This window comes from Sciurus vulgaris (genome assembly GCF_902686455.1).
Source record: "Sciurus vulgaris genome assembly, chromosome: 1".
Classification (NCBI taxonomy): domain Eukaryota; kingdom Metazoa; phylum Chordata; class Mammalia; order Rodentia; family Sciuridae; genus Sciurus; species Sciurus vulgaris.
Window position 1 is genome coordinate 54,100,526 of NC_136461.1, and position 21,147 is coordinate 54,121,672.

The 21,147-nt window shown below is 34.3% G+C and overlaps 1 protein-coding gene across 5 annotated transcripts in view; it reads left to right on the forward strand.

Moving 5' to 3' along the window:
• LEPR (leptin receptor) overlaps positions 1-21,147 on the forward strand; it is a 124,119-nt gene that overhangs the window by 13,877 nt on the left and 89,095 nt on the right. For all 5 annotated transcript variants that reach the window (XM_079129662.1, XM_079129663.1, XM_079129665.1 and 2 more), the window contains one exon: positions 14,696-14,771. In XM_079129662.1, the coding sequence (XP_078985788.1) occupies positions 14,732-14,771 (40 nt within the window). In that variant the 5' untranslated portion in view covers positions 14,696-14,731. The remainder of the gene's footprint in view (positions 1-14,695; positions 14,772-21,147) is intronic.

The following is a 21,147-nucleotide window of genomic DNA, read 5'->3' on the forward strand; positions in this document are numbered from 1 at the left end:
TGCTTTTTCTGCATCTATTGAAATAATCATGTGATTCTTGACTTTAATTCTATTAATATGGTGAATTACGTTTATTGATTTCCTGATGTTGAACCAACCTTGCATACCTGGGATGAAGCCCACTTGATCATGGTGCACTATCTTTTTAATATGTTTTTGTATGCGATTTGCTAAAATTTTGTTGAGAATTTTTGCGTCGATGTTCATTAAGGATATTGGTCTGAAATTTTCTTTCCTCGATGTATCTCTGTCTGGTTTAGGTATCAGTGTGATATTGGCTTCATAGAATGAGTTTGGGAGGGTTCCCTCCTCTTCTATTTTATGGAATACTTTGAGAAGTATTGGAATGAGCTCTTCTTTAAAGGTTTTGTAGAACTCGGCTGAGAACCCATCTGGTCCCGGACTTTTCTTTGTTGGTAGGCTTTTGATGACTTCTTCTATTTCAGTACTTGAAATTGATCTATTTAAATTGTTTATGTGCTCCTCGTTCAGTTTAGGCAATTCATATGTCTCTAGAAACCTGTTGATGTCTTCGAAATTTTCTATTTTGTTGGAGTATAGATTTTCAAAATAGCTTCTAATATCATTTCATTGAATAGATTGTTCATTCCTTTGGTTTGTTTCTCTAAGCCTTCCTCAATCCCAATTATTCTTAAATTTGGCCTCTTCATGATATCCCATAATTCTTGTAGATTCTGTTCATGATTTCTTACCATCTTCTCTGTTTGGTCAACCTTGTTTTCAAGATTAAATATTTTGTCTTCAATATCTGAAGTTCTGTCTTCCAGGTGATCTATCCTATTGTTTATGCTTTCTATGGCGTTTTTAACTTGGTTTATTGTTTCCTTCATTTCAAGGATTTCCGTTTGTTTTTTTTTCAGTATCTCTAACTCTTTATTGAAATGCTCTTTTCCTTCTGTTATTTGCTCTTTTAACTGTTGATTAGTGCGTTCATTTAATGCCTGCATTTGTTCTTTCATCTCCTCGTTTGCTTCCCTGATTGTTTTAATTATGTACGTTCTGATCTCCCTTTCTGACATTTCTTCTGCTGTGCTGTCACTGGGTTTTATTGATATAGTCTCTAGGTTTGTTTCGGACATTTTCTTCCCTTGTTTTCTCATATTGGTCAGATGTCAATGGGACTCTGTTATATTGTAAATTTCCTCTATTGGCTTATAGTGACCCTGTAGATTTCCAGTGTATCACCTACCAGCCTTCAGTAGCCAGAAGTCTTGGATTAATTTGATAATGCAGTGCTTCCGAAGAATGCTGCCCCTAGCCCGCTACCGGTTCCAGGGAGAGAGACCTGGAGAGGTCTCTTGTTGCACAGCCCTGGTTCCAGAGGCTGGTTGTAGGTTGGAGGTCTCCACTGGCTTGGGGACTTGTGGCTGGCTCTGTGTAGACAGGCTCTCACTGGGTGATTTGCCCCGAGAAGCTAGCCTAGAGAGGCGCTTCCTGCTGGAGGGGGGCTGGGCTGCTTGGGGAAGTCCCTGGCGCCCTGTGCTGGTCACTGAAGCAACCTGTGGGTGGGCTGTAGCTGGTAGTGGGGCGGGCTGGAGCTGGCTGGGGCGGGCCGGAGCTGGCCCGCGCTGCTTCTGTGCAGAAGGGTTCTCACTGGGGGGCCTGTTCCGAGAGGCTGGAGGATCTGTCCCTGTGGGCGGAGCCCACCGCCAGACTGCACCGAGCTGCCTGGGGGAGACGCTATCTTCCCTGTCCCACTCTACTAAGCCACTCGAATCCGGGCCTGCCGCCCAGCTGAGCTTCGCTGGGTGGGGGAGACTCACCCCGTGGTTCTATCTTAGTCCGAGTCTCTCAATGCCTCCCCTTCTTGAATCCTGAGTTCTGGGCAACTGGAGATGCAGTCACCCTCTAGTCCGCCATCTTCAAAATTAAGTCTTAATTCAAGAACATCTTTCCTTTTATTTAAGTATGCTTTAATTACTTTCATTGATGTTTTTAGTGTTAAATGTACAAATCTGACATTTGTTTTGTTAAATTTATTCATGAGTGTTTTATTATTTCCATTGCTATTAGAAATGGAATTACTTCCTTAATTTTCAGATTGCTTTGCTCATTGGTGGTATAGAAAAACACAAATAATTTTTGCATATTGATGTTATATTTTGCACTCTTGATGAATTTACTACTTGTGATTTTTTTTTTTTTTTGATTCCTTATTTTCTGTGCTCAAGAAATCATTAGAGAACAGAGATGAGTTTCTTTATGTTCAATCTGGATGAGTTTGATTTCTTTTTCTTGCCTAATTGCCCAGGCTAGAACCTCATGTAATATTGAATGAAAATGGTGAGAGCATACATTTTTGTCTTGTTCCTGATCTTGGGGAATGTATCTTGTCTTTGAACCATTAAGAATGATATTATATGAATGATTAAGAATGATTTTTATATGTGGCTGTTATCAGTTTGAGGAAATTTTCTCATACTCCTTGTTTGCTGAATTTTTACAAATCATGAAATGTATTAGAATTTGTGAAATACTTTTCTCTTGAGAGTAAATGTCTTTTACTGTGGTGCATCACATTGACTGATTTTCATATTTTTAATTATCTCTGCATTCTAGGGCTGAATCATATTTGGTTGTAGCATTTAATCCTTTTTTATATGTTGCTGGATTTGATTTTCCAGTATTTTTGCATCTAGTTTTATCATGATACCATTGTCTGGTTTTGGTATCAGAGTAATTTTGATCTCATAGAATGAATTGGGAAGTGTTTGAAATGCTTGATTTTATATAGTATTTTTCACCAGTTACTTTCTGATTGTGTTAGAAAACTTATTTGTAGATACTTTTGGATTTTTGTCCTCATCTTTTATGAATGATGACAGTTTTGATTCTTCTTTTGTAATCTGCAGACTTTTTCCTCTTTCCGTGCTTCATTGAATGGGACCTCCAGTATAATGTTGAAGGGAAGTGCTGACAGAGGGAATCATTTCATCATTGACAATGATGTTTGTTGTGGGCTTTTGGCAGATACTATTTGTCAGATTTAGGAAATGCCCTTCTATTGCTGTTTTGCAAATAGTTTTTGTCAACAATGGATGTTGACTGTTTTCAAATGTTCTTTTATACTTTGGTAATGAGGCACTTTTTCTCCTTTAATAATGAGGCTAATTATATTAGATGATTTTTAAAATATTAAATCACACTTGTCCTGGAATGAGTTGCTACTTATAATACATGAACATTTATAAGCATCGTGTACCTTCTTAATTATTTTTTTTAAAGGGAGGCATTTTTTAAAAATATTTTTTAGTCATATGTGGACACATTGCCTTTATTTTTATGTGGTGCTGAGGACCGAACCCAGTGCCTCACACATGCTAGGCAAGCACTCTACCGCTGAACTGCACCTCCAGCCCCCTTCTTAATTCTTGATATTTGTGACTTTCAAAACACCAACTTTATATTTATGGATTCTTAATCTTGTATGTTTATTGTCTATTTTGTTAATTTTGGCTATTATTTCCCTCTATTTTCTTTGGATTCCTTTTTAAAAAATGGTTGTCCTAACAGCTTACATGAATACTCTTAAATGTTTTACTCTTGAATGTTTTATTCATGTAACAGCTTACATGAATACTCTTAAATGTTTTAATGCTTATAAAGGAATGGTAGCACATTGATGTTCAGCATTTCTTCCTTTTAAAAATTATTATTTATTTATAACTTTGAGCTCCCCTCTACATACTTCTTTATATGCATGAAATAAAGTTTGAAATGCTGTTTTCACTATCATCAGTTCAAAACATATTCTTAATTATTGTTTTTCCTCAATGATTTACTTAAAAGTACTTTTTCTTTTTCTGATTTTTTTTCATATTTTTTAATTGTTGCATTGGAATTGTACATAATGGTGGAATTTGTTCTTACATATTCATACATGCACACACAATATAATAATATAATTTGGCCAATATTATTTCCCAGTATTCCCCTTTCCCTTCCCCCTCCCTTCCCCTGGTTCCTTTCTTCTCTGATTGCCCTTTGATTTTCGTGAGATCTTCTCCCCCTGTTTCAATCCTTTCTTCTCTCTAACTTTCACATATGAGAGAAAACCTGTAACTCTTGATTGAGTTTGACTTATTTGGCATAACATAATGCTTTCAGGTACCATCCATTTACCTGCTGATGACATAATTTCATTTTTCTTTGTGACTGAATAAAACTCCATTGTTTATATTTCCCACATTTTTTTTGTTTTTGCAAGAGTGAAAGTAGGATTTATTCAAGTGCGAAGAATAGAAATAGAACTCCTCAGGGGCAAGAGGGGATCTCTGCAGCAGGTGACCCTATGTATACCACATTTTCTTTATTCGATCATCCTCTGATGGACACCTAGACTGGTTCCATAGTTTGGCGATTGTGAGTTGTGCTGCTATAAACATGGCTATTTATGTATCACTATGGTATGATTAATTCTTTAGGATAAATACCTAGAAGTGGTATAGGTGGGTCATATGGTAGTTCTGTTCCTAGTCTTTGGAGGAGCCTCCAAACTGATTTCCATTGTGGTTATACTAATTTACAATCCCATCAGTATTGTAAAAGTGTTCCTTTTTCTCCACATCCTCTCCGGCATTTATTATTGTTTGCATTTTTGATGACTGTCATTCCAATTGGTGGGAGGTGGAATCTCATTGTAGTTTTTATTTGCATTTCCCTAATGGCTAATGATGTTGGACATTTTTTTATATATTAATTGGTCATTCTTATTTCTTCTTTTAAGAAGTGTCTGTTTAGTTCATTTGTGCAGTTAGTAGTGGGTTATTTGTTTTTTTTTTTTTTTTTGAGTTCTTTATATATTCAGGATGTTATTCCTCTGTCAGAAGAGTAGGTGCTAAAGATTTTCTCCCATTCTGTAGGTTCTCTCATCACATTCTCAGTTGTTTCCTTTGCTCTGCAGAAGCTTTTTGATTTGATATCATCCTATTTATTAACTTTTGGCTTTATTTCCTGAGCTTTAGGGGTTCCATTGAGAAAGTTGTTGCCTGTGTCTTTATGGTGGAGTGTTGATCCTGTCTTTTCCTCTAGATGTTGCATAGTTTTGGTCTAATTCTTAGGTCTTTGATCCACTTTTTTCTTTATTGGTTCATAGTAGTTATACACAGCATTGGGAATTATTTGACATAATTTAAATGCATGGGGTACAGTTTGCTCTAATGAAGTCCCCAAGACTTACCCTTGACCTCCCCCTTCTGCTTCCCTGTTTTCTTTCCTCTGCTCTACTGATCTTTCTATTTATTTACATTTTGAAAGAAATTAGTGTCTGGTGCATATACATAATGATGAAATTCACTGTAGTATATTCATATGTGTACATCGAAAAGTTATTCAGATTCATTCCCCTCTTTTTCCCTTTTCCTGTCCATCCTCTCTCCCCATTCAGTCCCCTTCTTCTGCTCTCCTTTATTTTGATGGAATCCCCCCCATTTTCTCTCTTCACCTAATTTTAGACTAGCTTCTGCATATCAGAGATTTTGATTCATTTTGAGTTGATTTTTTTTATAGGATGAGAGATAAGGGTCTAGTTTCATTCTTCCACCTGTGGGTAACCAGTTTTTCTAGCACCATTTGTTAAAAAGGCTGTCTTTTCTCTGATGTATGTTTTTGGCACCTTTGTCAAGGATCAGATGACAGTAGGTATGTGGATTTGTTTCTGTGTCTTTTATTCTGTACCATTGTTCTATGAATTGGTTTGTATGCCACTACAATGCAGTTTTTGTTAATAAAGTTCTGTAGTATACTTAAAAGTCAAATATTGTGATGCCTCCAGCATTGTTTTATGGGCTTAGAATTGCTTTAGCTATTATGGATCTTTAATTCTTTCAAATGAATTGTAGGACTTTTTTTCCTGGTTCTATAAAGAATGTCATTCGTATTTTGATGGAAATTGCATTGAGTCTGAACATTGCTCTTGGTCGTATGGTCATTTTAACAACATTAATTCTGCCTATCCATGAACATGGGAAGTCTTTCTATCTCTCTCTCTCTCTCTCTCTTTTTTTTCTTCAGTGTTCTATAGTTTTCATTATAGAAGTCTTTCCCCTCCTTGGTTAGATTTATTCCTAGGTATTTTTACTTTTTATTTTTTGAGGCTATTTTGAATGGGATTGTTTTCCTGATTTCTTTCTCAGCAGATTCATTGTTCATGTATAGGAAAGCTCCTGATTTTTATGTTGATTTTTGTAAGCTGCTACCTTGCTAAAATTGTTTATTAGCTCTTGCAGTCTAAAAGCACTTAATATCCTAACATACAGCATTTGCCTAGTTGTGTTTTTGCTGTTTATTTCTGTCTTAAAAAACACTGTGGTCCAAGAATATTATCTTTTAATCTTTTAGATTTGCTAGAAACATTTTTTGTCTTTGCATAAAGTTTTTGTATGTGTCTTGATGATTTTTGAAAATGATACATAATCTGCAACTTCTGGGTGCAGAGTTCTATGTATGTCACATTTGTCAATCTTGTTCCTGTTTCATGTTTTCACATAGATTTTTTTTTTGTCTGCTTTCTTCTGATAATTCTAAAGGAGAATGTATTAAAATCTGGTTACCATGCTGTTTATTTCTTTTTTCTTTGTCATGTTCTGAATTTTTCACTTTATATATTTTAAAAATTGGGGGAATTTCTTTTGTTTTAAATTGATACATAATAATTGACATATTTGTAGGTTATGGTGTGATCATTTGATACAAGCATGCAATATTCCAGGGTAATTAGCATATTCCTCTCCTTAAACATTTATCATTTCCTTGTGTTTACAGGTTTTCTCTTTTCTAGTTCTTTATTAAGTTACATAATAAATTGTTGTGAACTATAGTTTAGCACTATGCTATAGAACAGTAGAACTTATTCCTCCTACATAACTGTGTCATGGCATCTGTTATCCAGTCTCTTCCCTACACTTTCTAATCTCTGAACACAATTCTATACTTCTATAAAGTCGACTTTTTAAGCATGCTTATATGAGTGAAACCATGTTGTATTTGTCTGTGTCTAACTTATTTCACTTAACATAAGTTACTATCCATGTAGTACTATCCATGTTGTTGCAAATGACAGAATTTCATTCTCTTTATAGATTATTAATATTTTGTTGTATATATACAATTTTTATCTATTCATCCATCTATGGATATTTTGGTTGATATAATATCTTGACTATTGTCAATAGCACTACGATAAACACAGGAGTGCAAACATCTCCTTGATATACTGATTCCATTTCCTTTGTATATATCCCTAGGAGTGGGATTGCTGGATCATTTAGTAATTGTGTTTTTAGTTTTTTGAGGAGTTTCTATGTTATTTTCCTTAATGGCTGTATTTATATATAGTCCCATTAGCATCACATAGGAATTCTTCTTTCTTTCCATTCTCACCAACATTTGTAGTTTTTTTTCTTTTGTCTTTTTGATTATAACCATTTTAACTGGAGTGAGGTGCTATCTCCTTGTGGTTTTGATTTGCATTTTCCTGATGATTAGTGATGTTGAGCCCTTTTTCATATCTGATCATTTGTGTATCTTCTTTTGAGAAATATCTATTCAGATAATTTGTCTTTTTAAAAATGTGATTATTTACTTTTTGTTATTGAGTTTATTGAGTTCTTTATGTACATGGATTTGATTCCCTGTTGAATAAATAGTTCGCAATTGTTTTCTCCCATTCTGTAGGTTCCCTCTTTGTTGATCATTTCCTTTGGCTATGAAGGAGTTTCTTGGTTTAATAGACTCTCATTTGTCTTATGTTTGCTCATTTTATACATTTTGAAGCTTCATTACAGTATGCATATTACTTTGAGACTATATGACAGTGTGCTTATAGAAATAATTTTTTTTTTTACATTTTTGGTTAGTTGAATCTTTTATCAGTTTGAAGTTACCTTCATTTTTAATGTTTCTTTTTGCATTAAAGACTATTTTGTATGATAGCAATATAACTTCACTACCCTTCTTTTGCTTGGTAAATCTTTTTGTCATTCTTTTGCTTTCAATTTCTTCATATTATTTTTGGATGTATCTCTGTATGGCATTTATCTTATTTCCAATCCTTCTCCATTCAGGCTGATTTTTTTTTTAGATATGTTTATTTTAAACAACACATATTTCTTAGGGTGTTTTAAATTCATTGTCTTTTCACTGAAGAATTTAGTTAATTTTTATTCAACTTGATTCCTGATATATTTAGGCTTGTATTTACTCATCTGTCATTTTTATTTGTGCTATATTTTGGTTTCTTGTTCCCTTTTTTATTTTTATATTTTAGGTTGATTACTTTTTTATCATTCCAAGTTTTCTATAACTACTTTATAAGTTTTAATCTTTCAGTGACTATTGTAGAAGAATCACGAGTCCTTAAATCATTAAATCTGAAAATGAAAGAAGTTTGAACAGTAATGAATTGAGGAACATTCAAGGGCATTAGCTTACTTTAAATTCCATTTAAACCCTCTTGACATATATTACCAATATCTTTAATTTCATTTATTTGGCAAATATTTATTGAACCCTTAGTCTGGGTTAAGCATTATTTTAGATGTTGAATAAAACAAATGACCATCCTTATGCTTGTTAAACACAACAGGACAGGGGACAGATAAAAAGTGAACAAACTAAATGAGCAAACTGTGCTATATATTGGAAGGTGATAAGCATTACAGAAAAGAGGAAAAAAATTAGAAGGTGAAAGGGGCAGGGAGAGCTGAGCAGGGGAATGAGTGTGAGTGCCCAAGTGCAGTGGACATGGGGACATGGGTGAGCACATCCCACCCTCGACTGGTCAGTTCATCTTACGGGAGTGCCATCTAAGTGTTTTATCTGTTGTACTAGTTGAGAGCTAAAGATTTGAGCCAAATAAGAGATTCTCAGGAGCTTCCATAATGGTATTACAATAAGGCTTTAAAAATGTGAAGTCATGTTTAAGACTGGCTGGTACCAAATATCTGTTTTGTGAAGGTGTAGGACAACTTAGTTTTTCTCAGAATTATATTTTCTCATTTTACTTCAGCACCTGTTACTGGGTGTCTAAATGTATGAAAATTGAGAGAGTATAAACATGAGATAATTGAACAATTAGATTTCTCTGTGTAACAACAGAATTTCTGAACCAAACTGGTCAGTGTTTAGGACAGGAAAGAAAATAAATTATACGCATACATAGACACACACAAACGTGCATATGTAGACAGAACAAATTGGCACACACATGAACACCCATTAATTGCAGTTGCTCTTATGTTAGCAAGATGTTATTAAAATCATGGCATACTTAATGTATTCAATCATCCAGGAGGTAGTTGGGTGTTTCTCTGGTGCCCTGGGTATCTTACAATAATGCTGCTTGTGGGAAAAAGGCTTTCTCCTATAACCAATAGGATGTAAAAATATGGTGTATAAAAAGCAGTCATCTGGTCATGTGGTTTCTTGGTCTTTTGACTCCATGATTCTGAACTTGCAGATCAATTCTTGCACAGGAGGTCCTACTATTTTTTACCTCCACCCTTTGGCTGATCTTTGTTCCTACTGACCATAGGTTCTGTGAAAGTGAGAGTCTGTGTTGCATTACTTAACACTGTGCTTCATATTTGTCCCTGTTTTGCAGGGACTGTTAAATATGCATTCTATGGAATCTTTTATGATTTCTCAAACTGGAAGTAATGTACTGATCTTGCTGTTCTTTCCAAGGCATTGTAATTCTTAAAATCTAAGACACCCTGGGTTTTTCAAATTCACCACTATTTTATAATCATTAAGAAAGATACCTATTTAACGATTTTGTAACACTTTCCCATCATTTAGAATTTTAGTTCCATACTTACTGAAATAATTCTTTTAGAATTAGATAAAAAATTTCTATTGAAATCATATTCTTATGAGGAATGTATGGCTCAAATATTTTAGGTACGGATTATTCATAGTCTTTTTGTTTTATTGTTTTTGCACCTGGAGCTGTCGATGACAACAGTTCTCCAAACATATCATACTGTGGGTTGATCAGGATATTCATACAGCAATTAAGAAAAGAATGTTTCACTCATGTTTCTAAGAATGTTACAAGGATCAAGGTTAAGGGGATTCTTCCTTCTTAAAAATTGATTCTTTAAGTCCTGTATTTGCTCAAAATAATGTCATATTTTATTCTGGTTCATATTTATTTCATGACCCTGAAAAGCTTTACTCGACTTAATTGTTTTCCCTTTATTTGTCCTTATTGGGAAGGAGTAAATGGACCTTCTTCATTGCATCCTTAATAATTTTCAGATTCTACTTATTCTTTTTATTTTTCAGAATCCATTGCAGTTTTTTTTTTTTTTTTAAGCTCACTGACTCATTTCCTAAATTGGTTTAGTGGCTTCAATTTTAAATTTTGACTTCCTTTTGCCCTTTAAGTTATTCTGTGTTTTTGCCTTATTTTCTAGATCGTCCAGTTTCAAAGTCACAGTACGTATCCAGCTGCCTTCCATCTCCGTGTTCCTGGTTGCCATCCTTTCTCAGCCATCTGTGCTGCAGCTGCTCCCTGGTCTGCAGACCCAGCTCACTGGCTGTGGTCAGGTTCACCACCCACAGATTCCCTCTTCCTTGATTTACTCTTCACTTTGTGAAACACTTTGTAGTTATTTTTGAGAAAAATGGTCATTCTATATCAATTTTCTAAGTCATTGCATTCCTGCAAAATCTATTTGTTTCCTTCCAGTAGTTTCTTCACTGGATGTAGAAATCAAAAATGAAAGTCATTTTCTATTAGGCAACTAATTCTAGATAGTCTTCTCTAAAACATTCAGTGTTTGGAGTGAAACGTGTTCCCGTTCTGTTTCTTATTCCAGATGGAAAAAAGTTACTCTTTGCTGTTCTGAGGTTTCTTAAACCTGGTGTTAGGAATGAGTCTTTTTCCATTCTTCCTTTCAGTTTGAACACTTGGGCTTTTTAATCAGCTGTGGTGAATTTTCTTGTATTATTGCCTTGATGATTTCCTCCTATTTTCTTTTTCTGAAAATACTGTCATTTTTATTTCAGCTCTTAACTTTATCAAAGTTAACTTACCTATTTTTTTAAAAGGAAAAAACCTCTTTTCTGTCTTCTTTACCTCTTGGGAATATTAATTATGCAAATTTGTTTTTAAACCTTTCCATTGGAAAAACTTTGCACTATGCATCTATGCATTTAATTTTCAAAAGTTCTTCTTTTACTTTATTCCTTTGTGATTCTTTTTTTTTTTTTTTTTCTTTGTGATTCTGTGAAGCAAAATCTTCTGAAATGTCCCCAAGGATAACTCATTATACATTGGCTAAATCTGTTCTTTTCTTCTCTGATTTGTCTCTGTGTCTCCTGTGGTCTGTTTTCCTTTATTATAAGATTTTGATATTATGCTAAAGGCTTTCTTCAGCTTTTCATTTATGACTCCATTCAGCATGGTTATTAAGTGAAAACAGAAGAATGTTAATTTTCTGCATTGGGCAGTGTCTGTCAACTGATGGCTTCTTTTATGTACTTAATCAAGGAGCTGACATTTGTTGATGAAGGCCTACCCCCCTAAATGTCAGAATGTGACATATTTTTGCCAGCCTTATATATACATTCTTATTTATAGACTCTACATTCATGGAATTATACTTGTGGAAGATTTCATAAGGAATGTGTGTTTCATTTATTTATCGATATGAGCAACTCAATCTGAGAGCCTTAGATAAATTTCAGAGGGTTTGTTTGCCACTTAAAACATTTGGCTACAAGTGCTTCCTCTTGGCAGTTTTTACATTGCTCCCAAGAAATTCTCAACCAGGTCCATGTTCCACAAATGCTTAAGCATTCAGAATCACTATTAATCACTATTAAGCTAGATCCTCAAAAACCTCTATATGGATGATATTAGGATGCCTCTTTTACAGCTAGCTTTCATTCAGTTTTGACTCCATGAGATACAACCAGCCATTCTTTATTCTTTTATTCATTTGTCCAGCAAATACATATGTAGCACCTGCTACATGAGGGGCAGGCTTATATTTGTGAAGGATATAGTGAGAAAATAAATCAGCAAAAAAAAAAAAAAACAAAAAAAAAAACAAAACCCTTGCTTTTATAGGGTTTTTATTCTACTGGTGGGAGATAAAACAAGGAAAAAATAGCATATTCAAATTAGTGTTAAGTGATAGGTGAAACATTTAAGCAAAAGAGTGGATAGGAGATGTTAGAATAGGGAAACTATTGTGACTTTAGATGGGATGGCCAGCAGGGCTCCTCTGAGGAGGGGACTAGAGCAAAGCGGGGAGCAGTGGTTGCTGAGGTTAGAGAGACCATTGGGATCTAAGAAAGACCCAGAGTCTTATGTAGGGCTTAGACTTTTATACTGAGTGAAAAGGGAGTGTTCTAGTGCTTTGAGAAAGAGAGACATGACTACTGCTGTGTTGAGAACAGACTTAACTGGGAAGAAATGGCAGAGATAGGGAGACCAGGAAAGGTCCTCTTCTGGGAGTCCAAGGACGAGATAATGGTGACTCTGAACAGGATATTGGGGGTGGCAGGGGATGATAAGTTATTGGAATTTGAAATTCCCATAAAACTCTGGTACTGGACCTGCTACGTTATGAAGGTAATCAGGAAAATGTCTTATTCTTAGTGTTAGGATCAATTTACTTTTTCCCATTACCTGTTAAGTTTCATTTTACATACTATGTGAATTTATTGGGCTGTAAGGACATTTAGAACAAATTATGGTCTAGGAAGCACATTCAAATTGATAGTTGTTTGGCATATTTGACTCAATTGACTCATTTTGGTTACCCTACCAAAATGGAAAACCAAAAGTTTTCTCTTTGCTTGATTTTTTTTCTCGTAGTTTACATTTTTTTTTTGTTGTTGTTGTATTTTTGTGTACTGTATGTTTTCGTAAGCCTCCTTGTATTCCTTTTTTTACAGTTTAGGGTGCACATAAATATCTCTCTTTGAGTCTGAGAGATGCCACCTTTCACCGTCTCTTCAAGGCTGTATCTAGGCCCTTTTACACTTGTCATTGTTTCTTTGTTACATAAGAATGAAATCTGACTGCAGAAATTCAAACCATCAAAATAGTTAGTGTTTTGCATGGAACATTAAATAAAGGATGTAAGGATGACAGCTGATCCCGTGGTCACTTAGCAGATCAGTTGAGTTAAATGTGAGCCAAATCAATTTTTGGACTGAGTAGTCACTAGTTCAGTCAAAGCTGCCCGGTGGTGTGTTGTATCTGTGACACATCCTGACTATGAAACCTGCTCTTGAGCTTATTTTACGGGGACATTTTATATCAGAAGCAGATAACAAAAACAGAACAAATAAAATCATATTAATACCTGCATATATTAATATGATTAGGTCATGCGAATTCTAAATATGGAACCGGTTCCTAGAGATCTTTAAAGAAATGTTGTGATTTCACAAAATCCCAACGAATTTTGTCAAACCCAAATTCCAACGATAGATCGATACTCTGAAAAACAAATTTACCAGGCCACAAATTGTTTACATTTCATCCATTTTCTTCCTAAGAGTTTGTAAGTTGTAAAATAAACAAACCCCCTTTTCCGTTTACTCATCACATGGTGCCATTCCTCAGGTGAGTTTTGAGGCGTGTTTCTCATTTAATAATTTCTAACATTCTTTGTAGTAAAGCTGGGATTTCTATTTTAAAGTAAAATTTCTCAGAATCATAGGCAGCTCTGAAAGAAACTGTAGAGGTCATCCTGCGGTCTTGTTTGTAGATGAGGAACCAGAGGTCGATAGAGTGGCAATCCCGCGTCCTGCAGCTGATCAGTAGAAGAGTAGTGGAGGCCAGCATCCAAGACTATGGACGCAATTGAGGGCTTTTTTTTTTTCTTTTAATCTCAGATTGCATGTGTATTGTGGACTGAGTTCTAAATTCCAGATCATAAAAAAAGATTTAAACATCCACGTCTTATAGGATTTCATCCTAAGTCCAAGCCTAATAGATTAAAATTTTACTGCCATTCTAATTCATGATGTAATAGTAAAAATAATCTTATTCATAATGTATTTCAAATTGAGTAGAATTTGCGGGAAAGCATATCCCTGAAGTCATCACTGGTATTTGGATAAATTATGAGGCCTTTCCTGAATTACTCTGGTAACTCTTCAGTGTGACTGTTATCTACAAATGAATACTAGGTTTTTAAAAACATTTTGGAATTTTTCTATTCTTTATCAGAAATATAAGTCATTACTGATGCCATAACCATTTGACTTTGTAAGATCACAGTAAAGATAAAGGCTTTAGAAAATAAGAAATTTAAAAATTGAGTGCTAAGCATTAAAAAAGAAACCTGTGAAGAAGATGATATTAATGGTGTTAGATTACCTGTTATATATTTAATCAACACTGTGATTATTTTTTTTGAGTTGAAAATTCACTTTTGTCCTGTGATACTTCTGCTGGTCTATGGCATAAAGGAACATTGACTGTTTTTGACTTACATGTCTTATATTTTAACTGTGCAGGATAACAATAACATGTGCATAGCAATATATCTATAACTTATAATTCAATGTGGAAGACTTTTTTGATATTGGTCCAGATTATTACAGAGGATTAATTTTTAATACTTATTTATAATTCTTTTTCTCTTATATTTTCTACAGACAGCTGGTATTTATGTATTTTTGCATATGTGTGTTTTTGTTTTAGATTTGCTATTTTTCAGGTGCGTGTCTCTGAAGTAAGATGACTTGTCAAAAAATCTGTGTGGTTTTATTGCACTGGGGTAAGTTATTTTCTGTTTTAATGTCCTTATATAGAGATTGTGCTTTTAGAGATACTATTTGTTTCATTGACTAACAGAATTTCCTTTTTCCAATTAGGAATTCTTATATATGCTCATGGTAAACCAAATCATATTATAAATATGAAAACAAAAAACCCTTCCCAATCTCCTGAAAACAACTTGATACTTTACTCTTCCAGAATTTTAACACACACACACACACACACACACACACACACACACACACACACACACCTAAAGTTGCAAAACTAGAATTGGTCTTTACATTTTGATCTGCATATTTCTTTTTCCACTTAACAAGTTTTCAATTTATTAGACAGTTTTTCTTATCAGTATTTACTGATGTACTTATTAATTTAATGGTCATATAACAATGCATTGCATGAATGTATCTTACGTTCTTTAACAATTCTGGATTGATAGACATTTTTCTTTAACAAATAACGTTGTATTGAAAATCTATACATACATCTTTGAATGTTTGGAAGAGTATTTCTGTGAATTAATTCCTAAATAGAAATGTTTATGTTGAATAGTATTTACATTTTTAAATTTTATACTATGAAATCTCTTCCACAAGGCTTCAAAGCTTTTGCTGTCCCAACATAAGGCTGCTATACCATTGCATTTCTGCCAAAAATGTACATTATCATTTTTCTACTATCATGTTTGCCATGTCAGATAAGCAAATATGTAATCTCATTTGTTTTATTTGTTTATTTGTGAGGTTGAGTTTATTGACCATTTGTATATCTGATATGATTCTCTAGTTCATGTACTTTGACTGTTTTCTTGTTGGGTTATATTTTCCTAATTGAATTTAAAAATTTCTAAAATGTAGTAGATAGTTAGCTCTGTATTAGGGTTCTCCAAGAGCAACAAAACCACTGAAGTGAGTGTGTGTGCTGCATACCCATGTGTGTGTATACGGAGATATTTACCATAAAGAATTGGGTCATGCAGTAAGGCTGAAAGGTGCCAAGATATCTCTACAGCTGCCAGGTTGGAACCCAGGCAAGGCAATGGTGTTGTTCCAGGCCAAGTCCAAAGGCCTGAAAACCAGAAGAGCCTACGGTGGGAGTTCCAGTCTGAGTGCCATCAGACTTGAGTCCGAGTGTTTCAGTTCTGGTCCACAGACAGGAAAAGACAGCAGCTCTGCTCAGAGGTGTCAGGCACAGGCGCTGTCTCTTAGTCAGCCATTTTATTTTATTCAGGACTTTGGATGAGGACCATCCACTCAGTCTGCCAATTTAAATGTTAATCTCATCCAGAAACATCCTCACAGACATACCCAGAATGATGTTCAACCAAATGTCTGGGCGTCCCTGGGCCCCGTTCAGCTGAAACATAACATGGACCATCATAAGCCTTAACAGTTTGTCATGTTTGCAGATATTTTCTTTGTAATTATTTTACAGTTCAGAAAATTTATGATACACTAACACTTCTATGCACATACTTAAAAAGAAGATGATGACACTTAGCTATTTTAATTTTATTTAGCAAATATAGCATTATTAAGTTATAAAATAGATGCTAGTCAGAAATTTAATTCTCTAGATCAAGGAGCAGTTTAATTGGTAATAGTAGTCACACCAGTATGTGACTGTGACACAAAACCATGGGTTCATTTTCAAACAGAAGGGTGATGATGTTGTCAGTGCTACTCTGTATTCTAACTGGAAAGTTAATGACACGTGTGATGTTGAAGGGTCTCTTACCAAGGGATGGTCCGTATGTGAGGGAGTTCCGCTGCAGATCCCACCAGGAGAATGAATGCTCTAAGACATTGAATGTCCTTCTTCCTCCCCCTGCAGGATTGTTCTCCAGAGAAAGCTTCACGTGATCTTTTATTGCCTTATGCTTTCATCTGCTGTGAGCCATAGCAGTCTTCTGTTTGAAATTAGTCACCCGTTGCTGATGACTTTTCATTTTAGACAGGCAAAAACCAAGCTAATTTTTCACTTATTTGATTTTGCTTTTTCCAGTTCTTTTTTGAAATTTATTTATGTTTGAAATTGGCATCTGAAATTATATGTATTTATAATGTACAAGGTGACTTTTGAAGTCTTTATGCCTTTTGCAATGGTTTAATCTAGCTAATTAGCAAAGGCATTATTTTATGTATTTATTGTTTTAACACCTACTCTTTCAGTATTTTTCAAGAAATATCATTTTTTCTTAAATGTATGATTACACAAATGGTATGCCTTTACTCCGTGTACAGAGAATCAACATATATCCCATTTGTTTACAATAAAAATAAATTTAAAAAAACAAAAAAAATTGTTCTTTTTGGTTATACATGGCAGAATGTATTTTAAGATTTCATACATACGTGGAGTATAACTTCCCATATTTGTGGTTGTACATGATGTGGAGTTATACTGGTCATGTATGTATTCACATATGAGCATAGGAAAGTTTTGTATGACTCATTCCACTGTCTTGCCCATTCCCTCGCTCCCTCCCTTCTTCCCACCCCATTCTCTCCAATCTGGTGAACAACCTCCCACTCCCCACCTATTGTGAGCCAGCAACTGCACATCAGAGAGAACATTCAGCCTTTGGTTTTTTTGGTATTGGACTTGTTTCCCTTAGCATGATAGTCTCCGGTTCCATCCATTTATTGGCAAATGCCATAATTTTATTCTTCTTTATGGCTGAGTAATATTCCATTATGTATATGTACCACATTTTCTTTATCCATTCATCTGTTAAAGGGCACCTAGGCTGGTTCCATAGCTTAACTATTGTGAATTGAGCTGCTATAAACATTGATGTGGTCATGTCACTATAGTTTGCTGATTTTAAGTCCTCTGGTTGTATGCTGAGGAATAGGATGACTGGGTCCAATGGTGGTTCTATTCCAAGTTTCCTGAGGAACCTCCAAACTGCTTTCCATAGTGATTGTACCAGTTTGCCATTCCACCAGCAATGTATGAGTGTACCTTTTTCCCCACAGCCTCGCCAACATTTATTGCTTGTATTCTTGATAATTGCCATTCTGACTGTAGTAAGATGAGATCTCCGTGTATTTTTTAATTTGCATTTCTCTCAATTGCTAGTGTTTTTGGACATTTTTTCATTTATTTGTTGACTGTTCATATTTCTTCCCCTGTGAAGTAGCTATTCAGTTCTTTTGCCCATTTATTGATTTGGGTTATTTGGTTTTTGAATTTTTTATATATCCTAGAGATCAATTTTGTATCTAAGGTGCAGGTGGCAAAGATTTTCTCTCATTCTGTAGGCTCTCTCTTTATGTTCTTGACTGTTTCCTTTGCTGTGAAGAAGCTTTTTAGTTTGATACCATCCGTTCGTTGATTCTTGATTTTCCTTGTAGCTCTTTAGGTGTCTTATTTAGGAAGTCCGTTACTAAGCTGACATGATGTAAAGTTGGGCCTACTTTTTCTTCAAGTAGGCACAGGGTTTCTGGTTTAATGCCTATGTCTTTGAACCACTTAGAGTTAAGTTTGTGTAGCGTGAGAGATAGGGTCTAATTCCATTTTGTTACATATGGATTTCCAGTTTTCCCAGTACCATTTGTTGGAGAGGCTATCTTTTCTTCAGTGCTTGTTTTTGGCACCTTTGTCTAGTATGAGATACCTGTATTTATGTGGGTTTGTCTTTGTGTCTTCTATTCTGTACCGTTGGTCTTTATGTTTTGGTGCCTATACAATGTTGTTTTGGTTACTATAGCTCTGTAGTATAATTGAAAGTCTGGAAGTGCCTCCTGCTTCACTTTCCTCCCTGAGGATTGCTTTGGTTATTTTAGGCCTCTAATTTTTCTAAATGAATTTCATTACTGCTTTTTCTGTTTCTATGAAGAAAGTCATTGGAATGTTAATAGGAATTGCATTAAATCAGTATAGCACTTTTGCTAGTATGGCCATTTGGACAATGTTAATTCTACTTATCTAAGAGCTTGGGAGAACTTTCCATCTTTTAAGATCTTCTTCAGTTTCTTTCTTTAGAGTTCTGTAGTTTTCATCGTAGAGGTCTTTCACCTCTTTTGTTAGATTGATTCCCCAATTTTTTTGTTTGAGGCTATTGTGACTGGGATCGTATTCCTAATTTCTGTTTCAGTTGACTCATCACTGATGTATAGGAATGCAATTGATTTTTGGATGGTAATTTTATATCCTGCTACTTTGCTGAATTCATTTATGAGTTCTGGAAGTTTTATAATGGAGTTTTTTTTGTTTCCTAAATATAGAAATCATGTTTTTGGCAAATAGGGATGGTTGGTGTTTTTCTTTTCCTATTAGTATCCCTTTAATTTCTTTTTTCTGACTTAATTGCTCTGGCTAGAGTTTCCAGGACTATGTTGAATAGAAGTGGTAGAAGAGGGCATCTCTGTCTTGTTCGTTTTCAGAGAGAATGCTTCCCACTTTTCTCCACTTAGAATGATGTTGGCTTTAGGTTTAGCACATATAGCTGTTACAATGTTGAGGTATGTTCCTACTCTCCCTAGTTTTTCTAGTGTTTTGAACATGAAGGAGTTCTATATTTTGTCAAATACTTTTTCTGTATCTATTGAGATATCATGTGATTTTTTTTCTTTAAGTATATTGATGTGATGAATTACATTTATTGATTTCCACAGGTTGAACCAACATGGAATGAACCGCATCGTACTTTTAATATATTTTTGTATGTGATTTGCCAGGATTTTATTAAGAATTTGTGCATCTATGTTCATCAGGGATATTGGTCTAAAATTTTCTTTTCCTTGATGTGTCTTTGTCTGTTGTTTGTATCAGGGTGATACTAGCTTCATAGAATGAGTTTGGAAGGATTCCCTGTTGTTCTATGAAGTGGAATAATTTGAGGAAGATTGTTGTTAATTCTTTTTTGAAGGTCATGTGGCTGAGAATTGTCTGGTCCTGGGCTTTTCTTTCTTAGTAGGCTGTTGATGGTGTCTTCAATTTCATTGCTTGAAATTGATCTGTTTAAATTTTCAGTGTCCTCCTGATTAAATTTGGGTAGGTCATATGTCTCTAGAAATTTGTTGATGTCATCAAGATTTTCTATTTTATTAGCGTATAAATTTTCAAAGTAGTTTATCATCTGTATTTTAGTAGTATCTGTTATGATATTTCCTTTTTATTGCAAATTTTAGTGATTTGAGTTTTCTCTGTCAGCTGGCTAAGAGTTTATCAATCTTACTGATTTTTTTTCAAGGAACCAACTTTTGTTGATTAGATTGTTTCTTTTGTTTCAATTTCACTGATTTCAGCTCTGATTTTAATCATTTCTTGTCTTCTGCTTTTGGTGTTGATTTGTTTTTCTTTTTCTATAGCTTTGGAATGTAATATTAGGTATTTAGTTGTTGACTTTCTATTCTTTAATGAATAAGCTCAGTGCAGTGAACTTTTTTCTTAGCACTGCTTTCATGGTGTCCCAGAGATTTTGATATGTTGTATTGCTATTCTCATTAACCTTTAAGTATTTTTTTTTATTTCATTCCTAATTTCTTCTGCTATCCATTGGTCATTCAATAGCATATTATTTAGTCTTCAGGTGTTAGAGTAGCTTCTTGTTGATTTCTAATTTCATTCTATTATGATCTGATAGGATGCAAGATATTATCTCTAATATTTTGTATTTGCTAAGAGTTTCCTTGTGTCCTAAGATATGGTCTGTTTTAGAGAAGGATAAATGTGATGCTGAGAAGAAAGCAGAAAGCATATTGTCATTGATGGATGAAATATTCTATATATATCTATTAAGTCTAATTATTAATTGTAGTTTTTCAGTTTTATTTATTTTATTTAGTATATTTTTAAATCAACTCAGATTCAACATTAAGTGTATTTCAAATACAAACTTTATAAACTTGTTTTCAGATCTACATAAAAATAAATAAATAGTCATGAAATAAAAATATTCCATTACCTAAAAATGCTTCATATGTCATTGGTAGTAAATATGTCCCCTTTGAACTCACTGATATATGCTCCCCCCTTTATATATGCTTTGAAATTGGGGGTACAAAATAAGATGGGAATGAAATAAAACAAAATCCCCATAGTTCCCATTTTCAGAAAAATATATTCAATCAGTTAATAAATATTAAAAAAGTGAATTATGTTTAATATGCCTAAATTAATGCAAATTCAAACAACAATATGATTTTTACCCATAGTATGCACAACATTAAAGATTGCTAATAGCAACAATGTGAAAAACAAGCACTTTTATACACTATTGGTGGAGGTGTAAATTAGTCTGTCCTTTTCTTGGAGAGTAATTGGGCTATGTACATCAGAATTTTTAATGCATATTCACATGGATATAGGATTTCTACTTTTATTTTATTTTTAGTATTAGGGATTAAGCCCAGATGTGCGCT